At 46.2% G+C, this 19,880-nt stretch overlaps 1 protein-coding gene across 3 annotated transcripts in view; it reads left to right on the top strand.

Annotated features, from left to right (window-relative positions):
* The window catches only part of ppp3cb (protein phosphatase 3 catalytic subunit beta), an 87,973-nt gene that overhangs the window by 59,213 nt on the left and 8,880 nt on the right, over window positions 1-19,880 (top strand). For 2 of the 3 annotated variants that reach the window (XM_033012845.1, XM_033012846.1), the window contains exons 8-12: window positions 3,314-3,408; window positions 6,037-6,162; window positions 6,285-6,362; window positions 9,791-9,872; window positions 10,823-10,920. In XM_033012845.1, the coding sequence (XP_032868736.1) occupies window positions 3,314-3,408; window positions 6,037-6,162; window positions 6,285-6,362; window positions 9,791-9,872; window positions 10,823-10,920 (479 nt within the window). The remainder of the gene's footprint in view (window positions 1-3,313; window positions 3,409-6,036; window positions 6,163-6,284; window positions 6,363-9,790; window positions 9,873-10,822; window positions 10,921-19,880) is intronic. The other variant, XM_033012847.1, reaches the window with a different exon arrangement.

Below are 19,880 nucleotides of genomic sequence, written 5' to 3'. Positions count from 1 at the left end.
TGTAAGCTTTGATCTGCCTGTCCCTTCTCCAGGTTTAAACAGCGCTGTCAGTTTAACGCGTGGGAATTTAAACGAACAGCGCTATGGGTTCTAATTATAGCGCTACCAGCGGGAGCGCTATTGCCTTTACACATAGCGCCATGGGCTTTACACATAGTGCTATGGCCACAGCGCTATGGGTCACAGATTGTTCGGGGAGGGAGAAGGAGAGAGGGAGTGAGAGAGAGTGAGGGAATAAGAGGCAGGGAGAAAAAAAGTAAGGAGGGAGGAGGGAAGAGAGGGAGGGAAAGGAGGAGAGAGAGAGAGAGCGCAAGGGAGGGAGAGAGAGGCTTCCAAAATGGCTTCTACATCATCATCTGATGCTAAAAGCAGGAAGCAGCCGTTCAAACAAAAGTATTCAAAGAGATGGCAATGAATGCACTGTCAAGTTAGATGACATGTCAATTGGTAGCAAAGTTTTGCATTCTTGTACTCTTACATGGGTACGACACATAAAAAACTTTTTTTTTAAATCAACACCTCGTAAAAATACTGATTTCCTCAGCAAAATACTGATTTTCAGGTACTAGAATACTGAAATGCTCTGACAAAACTTGGCAGCTCTGTTAATTGACAAAGTATGACTCTGGCATTGTAGCCTGGTAGTGGTAAACATTGTATATGCAGTCCCTTATTTTTGTGCAGATCTGGAAACCATGGTATTTTCAGTTCCTTGTGTATACGTGACCAGGGATTGTTTATGGGCAAGTTCATAACATGCCTAGAATGTGTTGAGTATTTACGTGTAGATATGTGACACAGAGTGAAGAACTGGTCATGATCTGAAACATCACCTATTTCTTCTCACTAGAGATGCTGCCTGACCTGCTGAGTTACTCCAGCTTTTTGTGCCTATCTTCGGTTTAAATCAGCATCTGCAGTTCCTTCCTACACATCTATGTGTACACACGCTGAGCACATTCTGGGCCTTCGGATTGTGTGCTTTATATCATTTGTACGGCCCGCTAATTTATGGAAAATCTTACATCCAAATTGTACGAAGCACATTTTAAGCAGAAGGTAGACAAAAATGCTGGAGAAACTCAGCGGGTGCAAGCAGCATCTATGGAGCAAAGGAAATAGGCAACGTTTCGGCCCGAAACGATGCCTATTTCCTTCGCTCCATAGATGCTGCTGCACCCGCTGAGTTTCTCTCCAGCATTTTTGTCTACCTTTGATTTTCCAGCATCTACAGTTCCTTCTTAAACATTTTAAGCAGAACACTGATCAATGACCAGCAGTGAGATTTTGTACAGCTCTGCAGTATTGGACGCAACCTTAGAAAGATTTAGTACTGCGAAAGGAAGCAACAAGAAATGAAAATTAACTCGATAAATCAAAAGTACTTCATGCCTCAGCAAATTTATTTTATAACGAGTTAAATTCTACACACCAGTAGTTTGAATCTCTACTTCATCTTTTTTGCTGCCAACAAAGTAATAGTAATATTTTGCATGGCTTACGCACACCGCTGAGATGTCAGCTTGAAATATCTAAGCCCATAAATCGAGTTCAGTGTTTATCCCCTAAGGAGGCATTGCATCTGAAAACAGCCAGTTTCCAGGACCACGGTCAAAGAGGCACGAAGCAGGACAAGTAGATTTGAGGCGCAGTCACTTAAGTGCGTCAAGGTCGGGGGGGCCTGTAATGTGGCTGCGGTAGGGAGGAACAAGGAACTGCAGATGCTGGAATCTTGAGCAAGACACAGAGTACTGGAGTAGAAACCAGGAAGCAGCAACCTCCTCCCCCTCCCTTGCCCAGCCCCAAGCCCAGAGTCCGGGCCAGCTCCAACTCCAGGTTGGGCAGAAGGCCGCCCGCAGCATAGCCCAGTCGAGCGCCGGGCCGGGGGAGGCTGAGCCCAGGCTGGCGCTCTGGCGCAGGCGAGGCCGGGGCCCTTGCTCCTCCTTGGGGTTGTGGATGAAGTGGTAGCGGGTACCGTAGGGGCAGAAGCCGGTGGTGTGCAAGGGCTTGTACGGTGGGCAAACTGGCACTTGTTGTCGTAGCGGCCCAACGGGGGGCGGATTCCTCTGGAGTTTGTGCGGGGTTGGGCTGAAGTTGGCGCTGGCAGTGGGTCTGGGTTCTCTGTGCTAGCTGTGGGCCTGGGGCCGCTGGTGTTGTCGGACGGGGCTGTCAGTTGGCCCGGCGGGAGAGGCGGAGGTGAGCTGGGGTTGGCGCTTCTCACGCTGTCGGTGGGCCTGGGGGCCGGTATCCCGTCAGTCCGGACGTCACTCGAGTGCGGGGGGGGGGGGGGGGGGGCCCGGGGACGGTCCAGTGGCGGTTTGGCAACACTTACGGTGCCGGGGACACGGGTTCGATCCTGGCAGATGAGGTGCGGTTCTGCGGATGAGAGCCAGTCCAGTCTCCCCCATGCCCGGTCTCTCTCCCCCCTCCCCACTCCCTCCTCCCCTGTGTGGAGTACAGAGGCAAATAAATAAATGATGGGTCTTTGTCCCAAACATTATGGAGGGCACTGTAGGACCATCTGCCTGATCGTTGCGAGTGGTAATCAGCCTCGTGATTCAAACACCGTCTAACTGCAGCTTTGAGGACGCTGAAGTTTGATAACGGCTACTATAATTCAGCTAGAATATTAATATAAGACCACATCCTGTTTTGTTTAGTTAAGTGTAGAAATACAGCACGGAAACAGACTATTTGTCCCACCGAGTCCGCACCGACCAGCTATCCCACACACTAACACCATCTTACACACCAGGGACAATTTACATTCATACCAAGCCAATTAACCAACACACCTGTACGTCTTTGCAGCGTGCGAGATCTCAGAGAAAACTGCGCGGTCGCGGGGAGAACGTACAAACACCGTACAGACAGCACCCATAGTCAGGATCAAACCTGGGACTCTGCCGCGGTAAGGCAGTAGCTCTACCACTCTGCCTCCATGCCGCCCTATTCCTGTAATCTAAAACATAATGTGGGGAAGAACTGGGGAATTGAATTCTTCCTGATAAACATGGGTCTCTCAACTGGACTGCAATTGGTTTTCTACTCATTCAGTTTTATTGCAGTTTAAGGCATTATTTGACAGCAAATCTGCGTACTTCAACTCTAAACTGCAATAAACTGAATAAGCAGATCAGCAAAGTTGTCAAATCTGTGCACCTCAACTTTGGTTTCATAGTCTGCATATTTTGTGGTGAAGGACATTTTTGCACACTGTTTTAATTTGTCCATTGCCAACGTAATTTATTACGAGCAAGGTATTGGATGGCTTCATTTTTAATGTTAACTACGAATATATTTGTGTCTACAGCTACAGAATGTACAGGAAAAGCCAAACAACTGGGTTCCCATCATTAATTACAATCTTTTCTGCACCAAACTACCTAGATGTCTATAACAATAAAGGTAAGTGAATCAACCTTCAAAGATTTGCATGTTTGGTATTTACTTTTTTTCGTTATGGAATAACGGTCCACCATCGATTTTCCGGCACCCTTGGTTCCGGAGCCTTTCCGGATTTTCCATTTTGCCGGGCCAACAGAGGTCACGGCCTTTGAGAGGATTCCACAGGTACCGGGTAGGCTGCTGGGGAGCCGAGATACCGGTCGGCAAAGTCGGTCGCTATGGGAAAGGTTCTGCCAGCTTCGGCTGGGCCAGAGTTCCAGAGCCCCAGAGCCCCAGCCGCAGGGGGCAAATTTGACCGGCCGATCGGCACGGATGTCCCGATGAGGTTGAGATTGGTTGCCTTACCCAGCCTCGGGGGACATCTGGGGGGGGGGGAGATTTCAAGTTTGCTCCCATATTAAAGGAGGTGCCAGACCACCAGTTACTGAACATTCGGTGGTGGACCTGTATGTATGAACAAGCCTCACGAGTTGTCAGTCATCCACTTACACTAATCCTGTGCTTATCTAATTTTCTTCTCCCTGCATTCCCATCCACTGCTCCCCCCACCCCTAGATTCCACCCCGTCAGGTGCAACCTATAATGGCCAATTAATCCACAAATCTTTGGGGTGTGGGAGGAAACCCCAGCACCCGGTGAAAAGCTATGTGGTCACAGCGAATGTACAAACTCCACACGGCACTGGAGGTCGGGATTGTACCCTGGTCATTGAAACTGTGAGGTAGTCGCTTCACCCATTGCCCACTATGCTGCCATGTTCCCTGTTAACCCTGATGGCTCATACACTGTGTCTGTAACACCACAGCTGCATGTGCCAGGAGAATGTAAGAAAAGGAACAGCAGACGCTGGTTTATACCGAAGATAGACACAAACTGTTGGGGGTGTGGGTCTCTGATGATGCTGGCTGCCTTTTTGAGGCAGCGACTTCTGTAGATTCCCACAAAGGTAGAGAGGTCCGACCCCGTGATGGACCGGGCAGCAAGAATCCACCACGTTTGGTCATCTCCATCGACCCTGGGCGTGTACGTTGCTTTACGCAGCAATATTTGGTACATCATATAGGACGCAGCCCAGACCATCACACAAACCAACCTCCCTTCCATTGACTCATCTACACCTCACGCTGCTTCAGCAAGGCCACTAGGATAATCAAGGACCACTCACCCCGGTCACTCCCTCTTTGCCCTTCTCCCCAGCTATTATCAGGCAACTGAACCATCCTACCAACAACTAAAGAGCAATCCTGACCTACTATCAATCTCATTGGAGACCGTTGGATTTTCTTTGATCGGACTTTATTGGATTTTTTCTTGCACTGAACGTTATTCGTATTATTCCCTTAGTGTATCTGTACACTGGATGGCTAGATTGTAGTTTAGTTTAGTGATACAGCACGGAAACTAGGCCCTTCAGCCCACCGAGGCTGCGTCAATCAGCGATCCCCGCACACTAACACTATCAATATAATACAATACAATACAATACCTTTATTTGTCATTTGAACCTCGCATGAGGTTCAAACGAAATGTAGTTTCTGCAGCCATACAATAAAAGAACCAAGACACACACCAACACTATTCACATAAACATCCATCACAGTGAGTCTCCTCCTCACTGTGATGGAAGGCAAAGTCTTGTCTCTCCCCTGCACTCCATTCCCCTCCCGAAGTCGAGGTCAAAGCCCCCGGCGGGCGCTAGTCCGCGGCAAATTAAAGCCGCGCCGGGCGTTGTAGGGCCCCCCTCCAGGTCACTCTCAACCCCGCAATTCGGGGGGGGGGGGGGGGAGAAGTCGCCACTGCCGGTGCCCCACAAAGCAGTCTCCCACCGGGGACCCGCGAGCTCCCGGTGTCACCATCCACCGGAGCCGGGCCGCAGCAACGCGCCACCGCAGCTCTCCACGCTCCGAAGCCGGCCAGCTCCACGGAGGTAGGTCCGCAGCTCCACAGCAGCTCCACAGCCCCGCAGCAGCTCCACAGCTCCACAGGCTCCACAGCTCCACAGCAGCTCCACAGGCTCCACGGCTCCACAGCTCCACGGAGGTAGGTACGCAGCTCCCCAGCTCCACAGGCTCCGTGACTTGAGCCTCCGGGTCGTTCCGGTGGAGGCCGCTCCACGGCACTAGGCCCCAACGGCAACGGAGCCCCGACAGGGAAAAGGTCGGGTCTCCATGCAGGGAACAGATTGAAAGTTTCCCCCACCCACACATACACATTTAAAAAAAAAACCGCTACAAACTAAACCCTCAACAGGACAAAAATAACACAGACAGACTGCAGAGGCCGCTGCGACGTCGGTCCTAGGGACAATTTATAATTTCACCTACAGTGGTCAATTAGCCTACAAAACCGATACGTCTTTGGAGTGTGGGAAGAAACCGGAGCATGCAGGTCCGTGTAAACGGGAAAACGTACAAACTACGTACAGACAGCACCCGTAGTCAGGATTGAAATCAGGTCTCTGACGCTGTAAGGCATCAACTCTACCGCTGCACCACCGTGCTGCCCCTATGGTGTGATTGTAATCATGTATTGTCTTTCCGCTGACTGGTTAGCTCGCAACAGAAGCTTTTCACTGTACCTCAGTACACGTGGCAATAAACTGAACTGAGAAACCGCTGTATATTACAGCTGCTGTGTTGAAATATGAAAACAATGTGATGAACATCCGCCAGTTCAACTGTTCGCCACATCCCTACTGGCTGCCCAACTTCATGGACGTCTTCACATGGTCACTCCCATTTGTCGGGGAAAAAGGTAATAGCTATTGCACACTAATTTTGCCAAAGGTACATTTAAAACAATGACAAAGTAACATTTTGCAGCATGTGACAAAGATAAATAAACTTCAATTAAACAATGGTCTTTTTCCCGTGCAGTAACAGAGATGTTGGTTAACGTCCTCAACATCTGCTCAGACGATGAGCTCATGTCTGAGGGAGACGATGCCTTTGACGGTAGGAGAATATCTTTTACTTAGAGGGCATCTGCCTCTCTTTATAATGGGTGCTGGCTCCGTAAGAGTCTGGGGAACGTGCCGTCGTACTCAGGGCCGTTAGTGCGTCCACTGCTTGTTCAGCGCCTGCACCGCACGTGGACGTCATGTGGGCGCTTGAAGAAAAATGATTTGCAGTGCGTTCCGTAAACAACGTTTTGACTCGCTCAACCCATCTGCTGAAGAATTTCCTTAAACGAGGTTCCTCCGGCCAGCTTTCGACAGACTCCACGCCAAAGTTAGACCCCAAGTTTGCTGATGCAATTGAAGCAGGAATTCTGTTGGTATATTAGCAGTCTATGGATGTGTTGATATCCATTGCTGTTGGGTATAAAGTGACTTTGAGGCATTATGTGTAGCTCTATGTTGGTTCTCAACTACTAGGCAGCTGTGAGTGTTTGAATGATTTTCACGATGGATACGATTCTGGTTTATTTTCATTGCTACGTCACTGATGAGTCTATAATCCCTGCTAGCTGTGGGTGAAATCATTCGTACTGACTGGATGATGTTAAAACCATTCTTACTAGCTATCAGCGTGGGCTTGGAGCCATTCATTGGCTGCCTGGGTGGGCCCTAGGACCATTCATTGGCTGCCCGGGTGGGCTCTGGGGCCGTCATTGGCTGCCTGGGTGGGCCCTGGGGCCGTCATTGGCTGCCTGGGTGGGCCCTGGGACCGTCATTGGCTGCCTGGGTGGGGTCTGGGGCCGTCATTGGCTGCCTGGGTGGGGTCTGGGGCCGTCATTGGCTGCCTGGGTGGGCCCTGGCACCGTCATTGGCTGCCTGGGTGGGGTCTGGGGCCGTCATTGGCTGCCTGGGTGGGCTCTGGGGGTCGTCATTGGCTGCCTGGGTGGGGTCTGGGGCCGTCATTGGCTGCCTGGGTGGGCCCTGGGACCGTCATTGGCTGCCTGGGTGGGCCCTGGGACCGTCATTGGCTGCCTGGGTGGGCCCTGGGACCGTCATTGGCTGCCTGGGTGGGGTCTGGGGCCGTCATTGGCTGCCTGGGTGGGCCTTGGGGCCGTCATTGGCTGCCTGGGTGGGCCCTGGGACCATTCATTGGCTGCCTGGGTGGGCCCTGGGACCAATCATTGGCTGCCCGGGTGGGCCCTGGGACCATTCATTGGCTGCCTGGGTGGGCCCTGGGACCATTCATTGGCTGCCCGGGTGGGCCCTGGGACCATTCATTGGCTGCCTGGGTGGGCTCTGGGGGTCGTCATTGGCTGCCTGGCTGGACGAGGCTGTTCATTGGCTGTGTAGAAAGGAACTGCAGATGCTGGTTTAAACCAAAGATAGACATAAAAAGCTGGAGTAACTCAGCGGGACAGCCAGCATTTCTGGAGAGAAGGAACCTGTGACGTTTTGGGTCGAAGAAGGGTCTCGGCCCAAGACATCACCCATTTTGCTTATCCAGAGATTCTGCCTGACCCCCCCGACTTACTCCAGCAATTTGTGTCTATCTGCTGTTCACTGAATATCCGGCTGGTTTCAAAGCAATTCATTGGGTGTCTGGCTGGATTTAGGACTTATCACAGATTCTGTTGGTTAGGGGAACTTACTTCATATCTTTCTTTGGATTTTGAACCATTTCCACAGGTTATCAGTCGAATTTATTAAAATTATTTTTACTGCTGACCTTATCAGAATTCTGTCCAGATCACAGATGCACAGAATCTCTTGCCCAGAGGACCAGAGGACATAGGTTCAAGGTGAAGGGGGAAATATTTAATAGGAATCTGAGGGGTAACTCTTTCACACAGTGGATCGAGGGAACAAGCTGCCAGAAGTTGCCAGAAGAGGTAGTTTGGGCTGGGACTATCCCAACGTTTAAGAAACAGTTAAGACAGGTACGTGGATAGGACAAGTTTGGAGGGATATGGACGAAGTGCAGGCAAGTGGGACATGTCCGGTGTGGGCAAGTTGGGCCAAAGGGCCTGTTTCCACACTGTATCACTCTGACTATCTCTATAGCTTTGTTTTTGAAATGCTTTTGTAGTTCGGCAAAAATTGATGAGGTTATTCTGATTTTTTTTAAATGACTAGGGAATCACAGTGTTTTGTGATACTGAATCACTCAGGATGGCTTTGATCTGTGGCCTGATTTGGCCGTGGACATTATTTGAGCAGCTCAACAGGTGATTTTGGTTTTCCCGGCTAAGAAAAGCACAAATCTCGCTCATTGTTGCCACCTGGTGACCTCTGGTGGAATTTACTTCTCTTAAAGCTGTGATCACATTTGGCAAGATCCCCATCACAGTTTAATAGGCTGCAGAATAATGGTTCCTACATGAAGCATGACCACTTGGACGGGGATCAAAGTGCCCAAGTAAATGTTTTCAAGTTAGGAACAAAAGAAAATGGGCTGAACAAAACCCAACTCATTGGCTGGTTATTCTTAGCATAAAAATGTACTTAAAGTGGTCTGAGTCAAGGATAATGAGATTCAGATTCAGATTCAGATTCAATTTTAATTGTCATTGTCAGTGTACAGTACAGAGACAACGAAATGCATTTAGCATCTCCCTGGAAGAGCGACATAGCAAATGATTTAAATAAATAATAATAAGTGATAATAAGTGTCCGGGGGGTGGGGGGGCGATTGGCAGTCACCGAGGTACGTTGTTGAGTAGAGTGACAGCCGCCGGGAAGAAGCTGTTCCTGGACCTGCTGGTTCGGCAACGGAGAGACCTGTAGCGCCTCCCGGATGGTAGGAGGGTAAACAGTCCATGGTTGGGGTGAGAGCAGTCCTTGGCGATGCTGAGCGCCCTCCGCAGATAACGCTTGCTTTGGACAGACTCAATGGAGGGGAGCGAGGAACCGGTGATGCGTTGGGCAATTTTCACCACCCTCTGCAATGCCTTCCGGTCGGAGACAGAGCAGTTGCCATACCATACTGTGATGCAGTTGGTAAGGATGCTCTCGATGGTGCAGCGGTAGAAGTTCACCAGGATCTGAGGAGACAGATGGACCTTCTTCAGTCTCCTCAGGAAGAAGAGATGCTGGTGAGCCTTCTTGATCAGAGTTGAGGTATTGTGGGTCCAAGAGAGGTCATCGGAGATGTTGACTCCCAGGAACCTGAAGCTAGAAACACGTTCCACCTCCGTCCCGTTAATGTGGATGGGGGTGTGCGTGCCGCCCCTGGACTTCCTGAAGTCTACAATGAGCTCCTTGGTCTTCTTGGAGTTAAGGGCCAGGTTGTTGTCAGCGCACCATGCTGCTAAGTGCTGGACCTCCTCCCTGTAGGCCGACTCATCGTTGTTGCTGATGAGGCCAATCACCGTTGTATCATCTGCATACTTGATGACTTGATGATAATGAGTTACGGTATTTTAACTAAAATACCTACAATATTTAATATTTCAGTGTGTAATTTTTATTTTTATTTACAAATAGGCACGGCTGCAGCTCGGAAAGAGATCATCAGGAACAAGATTCGAGCCATTGGTAAAATGGCCAGGGTGTTCTCAGTGCTCAGGTGAGAGTCTGTAAACTTTGGGCCAGTTCGCAACTTGTTCTTGCTTTCTCTCCCAGGGAAGAAGGGTCTATTAGGCTACCTGCCTTTGTTAGATCCTTTCTAATTATCCCCTTTTCTGACATCAGCTGACAGGAGTTAGTTTGACAAAATGTGGGAAAGAACTGCAGATGCTGGTTTAAATCTAAGGTTGACACAAAATTCTGGAGTAACTCAGCGGGACAGGCAGCATCTCTGGAGAGAAGGGATGGGTGATCCTGTCAGATGTGTTAAGGTAGGGTGTAAAGGGTGATTATAGTCTGCATTATATTTTTCTAATCATAGGGTTGTGGGCCACCTGCAGCGGGTCAGACTGTTTTAAGGGAAAGGAAGCAACAGCCAATATTGTAGATAGTCATACAGCATGGAAGCAGGCCCTTCGGCCCACCTTGCCCATGCTGAACAAGATGCCCCATCTACAGTAGTCCCACCGGCTCGCCCATATCCCTCTAAACCTTCCTTATCCATGTATCTGTCCAAATGTCTTTTAAAAGTTGTTGTAAAATATTCCTTATGCTTGTGCCAAGCTTCATTGCAACAGTGCAGGAGACTACAGAATGAGACGGAGAATTAAAGTCGGGAAACAGGGTTGCTCCAGATAACTGAACATACGGTCAGAATCACCCAGTCTGCTTTTAGTTTTGCCATTGTAAAGCAGACTTCAAATGTGACAGCAAATGTAATTGATTTAGCCACAAATATAAGTCTAGACTATTATTTCCTTCTGGTATTCCATTTTGTATGATTTGTTTAGGTATTTAAATATTACATTTTGTGTAACTAGTGTACGGGTGGTTGCTGGATGGTAGGCCGAAAGGCCTGTTTCCACGCTGTATCCCAAAACTGAACTCAATTTTATTTGCTGTATGTTATGCATTACTTGTGAATGTCTTCTCAATGATCCACTTTTGCAGAGAGGAGAGTGAAAGCGTGCTGACACTGAAGGGGTTAACACCGACTGGAATGCTACCGAGCGGCGTGCTAGCTGGAGGGCGGCAGACCCTACAAAGTGGTAATGATGCATTGCCTCTTCCTGTGCCTCAGGTGGAGTGGGGCACCTCTCACTGCTTGACCAGCACACCACATAATGCATGTTGGGAATTTGCCATGCTTTTTAGCACCTGTCTTGGTGGCTGACGTAACGCTACCTGTAACCTGGGCATTTTAAACGCACGCTGTCTGGGGGTGAGATGTGATAACCAAACCTTCCCATTAGAAATTAATCTCCTGCAAGCCTTCGCTTATGTTTCAAAGCTTCTTCACGTTAGGAGCGTTGATATTTTCAGGAATGTTGATTGTTTTAGTAGAGTCGTCTTGTACGCTGTAAACTCTGACATTCAATTATTTTGAACCTTGTGAAATAAAAACTTTCAATGACATCATCTAGATAGACAGCGTCCATAATATGACCCTTGGATCAACCTTGTCCATACATGGGAATCTAAATTTACCAGTAATACAACCACTTGTCAGTCCAATCCTATGATAACATTATTTTATTGTGATTAGTGTGTGCTTTAATTGGGGAAGAGGAATAAATAAGGAGTAGTGGCCTTGGAAGACGTGTATATATAAATGTATTATCCCGTACCCAGTGATGTGACACCTAAGTATTTGTCTTATGTTCCTATTCATGTTAATTGTGTACTGGTATCTCAATGTTGTCAACTTGCCTGGCTTTATAACATGCCTTTCCTTCTGCAGGTAGAGCTGTCCTCTCTGACTGTGTCATTCATTGTCAGGTGTAGATGCATGTCTGTGCAACTCTGTCCGAAGTGTCTTTGCTGGGATTGTTGTGTAGCCTGTATATCAATCTTAAATCTACACTTTTGGACGGTTGCTTGTGCCAGAATGAGCCTTTGAAACCCTGCTCAAATCTTTTGAGGCTCTATTTCAATGGAAACTCATTCTAGCTTGCGATTAAGCTGCATTAAATTGTGCACCGTTGTGTTATTTCAAAATAAAAATGGTGTATGGAATTCCAATTCTAAACTGGTTTGATTCAAACTCATTGCATCTAAATGAGGTGGCCATTTTAAAATTACTTCATGTCCATTTGGAAGATACTTCAGGAAAGACCCAAGGAAAGTTACTGCCAAGCCCTCTGCCCTCCCACATCCACACTGATCATCAAGTACCCCTTTCCCGACAGCACTTGGCTGATTACAGCCTTCTAAACCATTGGCTTTCAAGTGCTCAGTAAAAGATTTCTTAAATAAGCTTTATTTTTAGAGATACAGCATGGAAACTGGCCCTTCGGCCCACCGAGTCCACGCTGACCAACGCCGATCACCCTTACGCTTTACACTAGTCTATCCTACACCCTAGGGACGTTTTTTTTCTACAGAAGCCAATGAACCTACGAACCTGGACGCAGTGGTGTGTGGGAGATAACCGGAGCATCCGTGGAAAACCCGCGCGGTCACAGGAAGAATGTACAAACTCTGTACAGACAGCACCTGTAGTCAGGGTCGAACCCCCCCGCCTCCCATCATGCTGAAAGATTCTATACCCTGGAGACTTGAATTGGCTGTTCTGCCCATCTTTCATCCACACCTCTGTGATATCAATAATATCTCACTCCCACGTTTCCAGCTGATAGAGCTGCTACCTCACAGCGCCAGAGACCCGAGTTCGATCCTGGCCTCGGGTGCTGTCTGTGTGGAGTTTGTACATTCTCTCTGTGACCACGTGGCTTTCCTCCGACTGCTTCGGTTTCCTCCCACATCCCGAAGACGTGCAGGTTTGTAGGTTAATTAGTCCCTGCAGAAATAATGTCCCTAGTGAGTAGGAAGTGGATCAGAAAGTGGGATGACATAGAACTAGTGTGAATGGGTGATCGATGGAGAGTGCACCAAAAAACCTGTTTTCATGTTGTATCTCTAAACTAATTAGTTTGTCCTTACTTATATTTGTCTTTTTGCATTAAAATAGAAGCAGTGCAGTTTTGAATTCCTCCCATTTACCTTGTCACGGGTTTGTATGACCTGACTTTTCTTTCTTTTCTTTTCTTTCTATATTTATTTTCTCACTCCCTACTGTCCTCCAGTTATATTCCGCATGTGAATATATGTAAGTGTGTGCATGTGTTTAGCATTATAGAAGATATCAAGTTCAACTGAAGCTAAACATGTCTTTACATTGCCCATTTAATTCATGTCGGAGTACCTGCATCATAGGCCACTTGTACAACATTTCATGTTATGAAACTAGTATGTGAAATCTCCCTCTTTTCTAGAGTCATACATGTCTCTTGACCCCCCCCCCCACCCCTCCACCCATAGAATTTCATCACAAGTCTATAAACTGGGTCTGGTTTAACAATACATATTCCAGATAGACCTGATTTTCTCAAAACAAAGTTTTAAACACAAATCTTGTTTTTTTTTCACATGTATTATGCTATATGACAGCACATTCTCCACTTTCTAGAGCTAAAGTCCACTGACAAAATTGCTGCAGATATACTGCTCATTCAGTTATAGAGATTAGGACTTAATTCCAGATCCCATTCTTGCATTCTTGTATAATTGGTAGAAACAACAACGCTTGTTTGAGAAATAGAAAGGTTTTGGCTGTTACAGTTACATCTAACAGCCTGGAGAAATTCCATTGAAACTGCATTTGACCTGCCTTGGCAGTAAGGTTGATCATTAAATATTCAAGTTAGCTGTAGGGACCTTCTGTGTACCAATGATGTCTGCTGGCCCAGGAAATACACAACAGGCTTACTGAGTAGACCCACAGTGTGTCATAATTGTAGTGCAGTTTGGATTACATCAACATTTGGACTGGATATTGTGGAGGTGAAATTAGATTTTGAGGATGCCCACAAATATGTTTATGCATCATCTGCAGCTTTAATTGAGAGCCTACTCATATCTGAATCACAACTGTGGGCATCGGGAATAACATTTAACACAAGCTGTCCTTAATCATCTGCCCTGTTTCATCCATGTGCTGCCACTAAACATTGTCCAAAACCAGCTTCTCGTTTCATATTGTCTCTTGGTACCCTTCCACTGAACTAGATAAGGTTGCAATGAAAGTTGATAACACCAGGAGCGGAGAAAGTGAAAAGAAGATTAAATAGAGCCAGTGAAAAAAAAAAGAGAAGCATAACATAGCAAAGATGAGCGGGAAGCCAGAGGATTGGGTAATGTTTAAAGAGCAACGGAAGATAACTAAAAAGGCAATACGGAGAGAAAAGATGAGGTACGAGGGTAAGCTAGCCAAGAATATAAAGCAGGTTAGTAAAAGCTTCTTTGGATTTGTGAGGAGAAAAAACAAGTTAAGGCCAAAGTTGGACTCTTGAAGACTAAAAAGGGATAATTTATCATGGGGAACAAGGAAATGGGAGATGAGTTGAACAGGTACTTTGGATCTGTCTTCACTAAGGAGGACACAAACAATCTTCCTGATGTACTAGTGGCCAGACGACCCAGGGTGATGGAGGAACTGAAGGAGATCCACATTAGGCAGGAAATGGTGTTGGGTAGACTGATGGGATTGAAGGCTGATAACTCCCCAGGGCCTGATGGTCTGCATCCCAGGGTACTTAAGGATGTGGCTCGAGAAATCGTGGATGCATTGGTGATAATTTTCCAATATTCTATAGATTCAGGATCGGTTCCTGTGGATTGGAGGGTAGCTCATGTTATCCCACTTTTTAAGAAAGGCGGGAGAGGGAAAACGGAATTATAGACCAGTTAGTCTGACATCAGTGGTGGGGAAGATGCGGGAGTCAATTATAAAATATCAAATAGCGGCACATTTGTATAGCAGTAACAGGATCGGTCCAAGTCAGCATGGATTTACGAAGGGGAAATCATGCTTGACTAATCTTCTGGATTTTTTTGAGGATGTAAATAGTAAAATGGACAAGGGAGGGCCAGTGGAGTAGTGTACCTGGACTTTCAGAAAGCCTTTGATAAGGTCCCACATATTAGTGGGCAAAATTAGAGCACATGGTATTGGGGGGTAGGTTACTGACATGGATAGAAAATTGGTTGGCAGACAGGAAACAAAGAGTAGGGATTAACGGATCCCTTTCAGAATGGCAGGCAGTGACTAGTGGGGTACCGCAAGGCTGAGATTTACAAGATACATTAATGATTTAGATGAAGGGATTCAAAGTAACATTAGCAAATTTGCCGATGACACAAAGCTGGGTGGCAGTGTGAACTTTGAGGAGGATGCTATGATGATGCAGGGTGACTTGGGCAGGTTGGCCACAAATTAGTTTACGTATCATCTGCAGCTTTAACTGAGAGCATACTCATATCTGTTGGGTTGGACAGTTTATTGTCATTTGTACCGAGGTCTAGTAAAACGCTTTTGTTGCATGCTAACATGATTATACATGATTACAATCGAGCCATCTGCAATGTACATGATAAAGGGAATACTGTTTAGTGCAAGAATGTCAAGAGTTTAATGCAAGGTAAAGTCCAGTAAAGTCGGATTAAAGATAGTCCGTGGGTCTCCAATGAGGTAGGTGGTAGCTCTCTAGTTGTTGATAGAAACATTTACAACATCCTCTCTAGAGTATGAAATGGTTCAGCAGTTAGTTTCCCTTCCCTTCCCTGGGATGTCAGGACTTTCATATGAAGAAAGACTGGATAGACTCGGCTTGTACTCGCTAGAATTTAGAAGATTGAGGGGGATCTTATAGAAACTTACAAAATTCTTAAGGCGTTGGACAGGCTAGATGCAGGAAGATTGTTCCCGATGTTGGGGAAGTCCAGGACAAGGGGGTCACAGTTTAAGGATAAAGGGGAAATCCTTTAGGACCGAGATGAGAAAAACATTTTTCGTACAGAGAGTGCTGAATCTCTGGAACTCTCTGACACAGAAGGTAGTTGAGGCCAGTTCATTGGCTATATTTAAGAGGGAGTTAGATGTGGCCCTTGTGGCTAAAGGGATCAGGGGGTATGGAGAGAAGGCAGGTACAGGATACTGAGTTGGATGATCAGCCATGATCATATTGAATGGCGGTGCAGGATCAAAGGGCCGAATGGCCTACTCCTGCACCTATTTTCTATGTTTCACCCTGATTCACAGTTTGAAGAAGAGTTTTCACCAGAGATGCTGCCTGACCCGCTGAGTTACTTCAGCATTTTGTGTCTATCTTTGGTGTAAACCAGCATCTGCATTTCCTTCCCACACACTTTATCGTGCCCATTTTCTGGAAAGGGGTTTCGGGGCAAGAGAGTTTCAGCCTCGCAATAACCAAATCATTTTTTTTGCAGGATCTTGAAAAATGAAGTTCTTTTCTTGAGCAATGAGTTTATTTTTGTGACTGCGTGGGTTTCCCCAGGGAGCTCTGGTTTCCTGCCACATCCCAAAGACGTGCAGGACAGTCGGTTAATTGGCCGCTGTAGATTGCCCCTTGTGTGCAGGCCGGTGGAATCCAGCGGCAGTCGATGCGAATGTGAGCAGAATAAAAATAAGATTACTGTAGGATTATGTCATGGGTAAATTGATGGTCAGAGGGCTGAAGTACTTGTTCCTGTGTTGTATTTCTCCGTGACTCTTGTTTCTCCAACATCTGCAGAAAGGAATTACAAAATCTCTGAACCCTCTGATGTAAATAGAAATCTCCCAACGCGCTGGTAAATGAGCAATCTCTTGTATTAAAACAGTGACATAATTCTAACTTCCCCAAACGTGGAATTCTCCCTTTCACGTTCACCCTGACAGTGCTGCTCAGAATCCTGTGTTTCACTTAAGTCCCCTCTTACTCTTCTAAGCTCTGGTAAAAGTTGAACCTGTACCTGCCCATTCTTGGCATTGGTTCATTAAGCCCCCCCTGGACTGCCTCCAACGCGTCAACAGTCTTCCTGAACTCAGAAGATCTATACTGTGCTAGACTCTTTCGGTTGATTTATTTTCATCCCTATTTATTCTGTGTCCATTTATGGATGTGGCAAGTTCAGCATTGTCATTTACAACAGTGTCTGGTTTATTTTATCATAAAAGTTACTCGATTAACAATTTGTGTAGGAAGGAACTGCAGATACACTAAGGATAGACACAAAAAGCAAGAGTCCCCATGTCTCAACCTGAAACATTACCTATTCCTTTTCTCCAGAGATGCTGCCTGACCAGTTGAGATACTCCAGCTTTTTGTGTCTATCTCGATTAACCATTGGTTTGCTTAATCCAAAGAGTATTGCAAATTCACAATTTGATAATTGACTGAAAATCTTTTAAAAATCTCATTGAAGTTTGAGATAAACCTTTTGATGCACAGTACGTGCCTTTTAATGCTTGCCTGTTAACTGTGGATTTGAAAAAGTTTAGTCTATTTTATGACCTTGGAGGACAGAATTGAAGACAAACATTGGACTGCATATTTGAGAATAGGACGACCATTGTCAGCCAGCGAGCTGAACATAGAGGCTCCTTGTGCTCTGTAGTTCACTGACCTGTACCATTGGGGAAAGTTTGCCAGCAGTGTTTCTGTGTCCTTTTCTAGTTCTAGGTCTCTTTACCTTCACAAAGTTATTTTGACAATGAAGAGGGCGGCATGGTGGCGCAGTGGTAGAGTTGCTGCCTTACAGCGCCAGAGACCCTGGTTCAACCCCGACTATTGGTGTAAATTATCCTTAGTTTGCAGGACGGAACTGGTGTCACGGACTCTGTGGCCAAAGAGCTTGTTCCCACGCTGTGTAAACTAAACTAAAAACAAAACTAATAGTAGAGAGAAGGATTGATGGGATTACTCTGAAAACCAGCATAATAGGTTGACTATGTTAGGAAATATGCTGAGTACTGAGTACACACTGAGTACTTGCCTTCCAAGCATAGATTCCTTATAAAAATTCTCTGACATGCTTCGATGTTTTTACCTTAGGACTAACTTAACGATATCTCTGTAGACTAACTTAACCATATATCTGACACAGTTTTATATCCAATTTGTGATAAGCATACATGAAGGGTTTTGCAATTAATGTTTTGCTCTTGTTAGGAACGATAGCTTGTAATTTGAATCCCGGCTCATTGCTCAGTGACCATGATCAGCACTGACTTTAATTTCTTGCCTATTATCATCTAGTGAAACATAGGTTATTTTGATTCCCTGTGACCTTTTGCTACCTTAAGGGTCTGTCCCACATACGGGATTTTTTCGGCGATTTGCCGGCACCCGTCATAGTCGCAGCAGGTCGCCGAAAATGTTCAAAATGTTTAAAATCCAGCGGCGACCAGAAAAAGGTATGACTCTTTGGTCGACTACTCACAACCAAACAGGAGTCACCCAGCGACATGTCGACACGTGACGCCTGTATGATCGTGAGTAATCGCCCAAAGAGTCGTGCCTTTTTCTGGTCACCGTTGGATTTTCAACATTTTACATTTTTCGACGACCTGCTGCGACTATGACGGGTGCTAGCAAGTCGCCGAAAAAATTGCCTAAGTGGGACAGGCCCTTAAATGACCTGTCACCCATGGAGCCCTAGCTGAATGAAGAGTTAATGCCTTCCGTAATATTGGTAGAAAAGATGCAAAAAAAAGTGGTGCAAAAATGTTTCAAAATAAGGAACTGCGGGTGCTGGATTACAAAACAAGACACAAAGTGTTGGAGTAACGAGCAAGTCAGACAGCATCTCTGAAGAACAAGGATGGGTGACGTGTTCTCCGGAGTTGCTGCCTGTTCCCGCTGAGTTAATTCAGCACTTTATGTTCTTTTTTGTTCGCTAAGTTTGTTGTTTCGTTGATTGTTATATTTTTGTTGGAGAGTGTCAGAATTTGTAGTCACAGCATCAATAATTCTCACGGTGAGAAATGAGGGAACGAGTAGAAGATCGCTGAGAAGTTAACTCTTTTCTCTCCATTTAGCCCAGCAAGTCTGCTGAGCATTTGACACTAGACAATGCCACCACCAACAGGCTCCCATTCAAATTGCACAGTATTCTGCTTTTGAAACACATCGTGATTTTTAACATCATCATCGGGTCTAACACCAGGAGCTATCTATCCAGAACAACACTTCAGATATGGTTAAAAAGGGTAGATGGTGCAACCTTCTCAAAGGCCACCACCGTGCCGTGCCACCCATACACTCGAGGATGAGAAATTTACAGGGTCGTGAAAAAATAAGGATTATCATTTGTAATTTTTTTTAAATGCCAGAAATGGTCAGCATTGGTGGATAAAGAAACCATGATCTATTTCAGGGCAAGGACCTTTTTTCAGAACAAGGAAACGTGAGGAGCAGAACATTTTAAGTTGAAGAGAAGTGGGAGGAGAGAAAAATAAATGAGACAAAAGTTAAATGATGTGAGCTGCAGGAACGTAGTGAAGGCACGTTGAGGATTTGTTCTCAGCTTATCTGTCTGGAGAACTACGTAGAAAGTGAACAAGGACAGACGAGAGAAAGAAAACAATGCTGAAAGGATTCAACAAAGAATGGAGAGGAGGAGGGTGGTCTTTAATCAGAGGGTGGTGAATCTGTGGAATTCATTGCCACAGACGGCAGTGGAGGCCATCAGTGGGTATTTTCAAACCGGAGTTTGACAGATTCTCCATTAGTAAGGGATCGGGGGTTATGGGGAGAAGGCAGGAGCATGAAGTTGAGAGGGGAAAATAGATCAGCCGTGATTGAATGGCGTAGACTCGATGGACTGAATGGTCTAATTCTTCTCCCACAGCATATGAACTCAATCATAAACCAAAATAAATAATGAGGTCGAATGGGTTACAGGACATCTGTTTAGCTGCCGTGGGGATTGGATTGAGTTGTGTTTGTTGCTGTGTTTTCAAGTTTTCTTTAACAAAGGGCCAGAACTTTGTCTTAAAGGACGCAAAATTTAATTTCCATGACTATTGCTCCTCAATATTGTCTAGCTTGGAGGTAAGTGAGTAGCACAGAGTTTCTAGTGATGTTTCCAGGGATTACTGACCTATCAACATCAACTGTATAAGCTGCCTCTTGCGGGATGACCAGTTAGACCAGGCACTGGAAAG

Source organism: Amblyraja radiata, chromosome 37, assembly GCF_010909765.2.
Source record: "Amblyraja radiata isolate CabotCenter1 chromosome 37, sAmbRad1.1.pri, whole genome shotgun sequence".
NCBI lineage: Eukaryota > Metazoa > Chordata > Chondrichthyes > Rajiformes > Rajidae > Amblyraja > Amblyraja radiata.
This window is presented reverse-complemented; position numbering and strand designations above follow the sequence as displayed.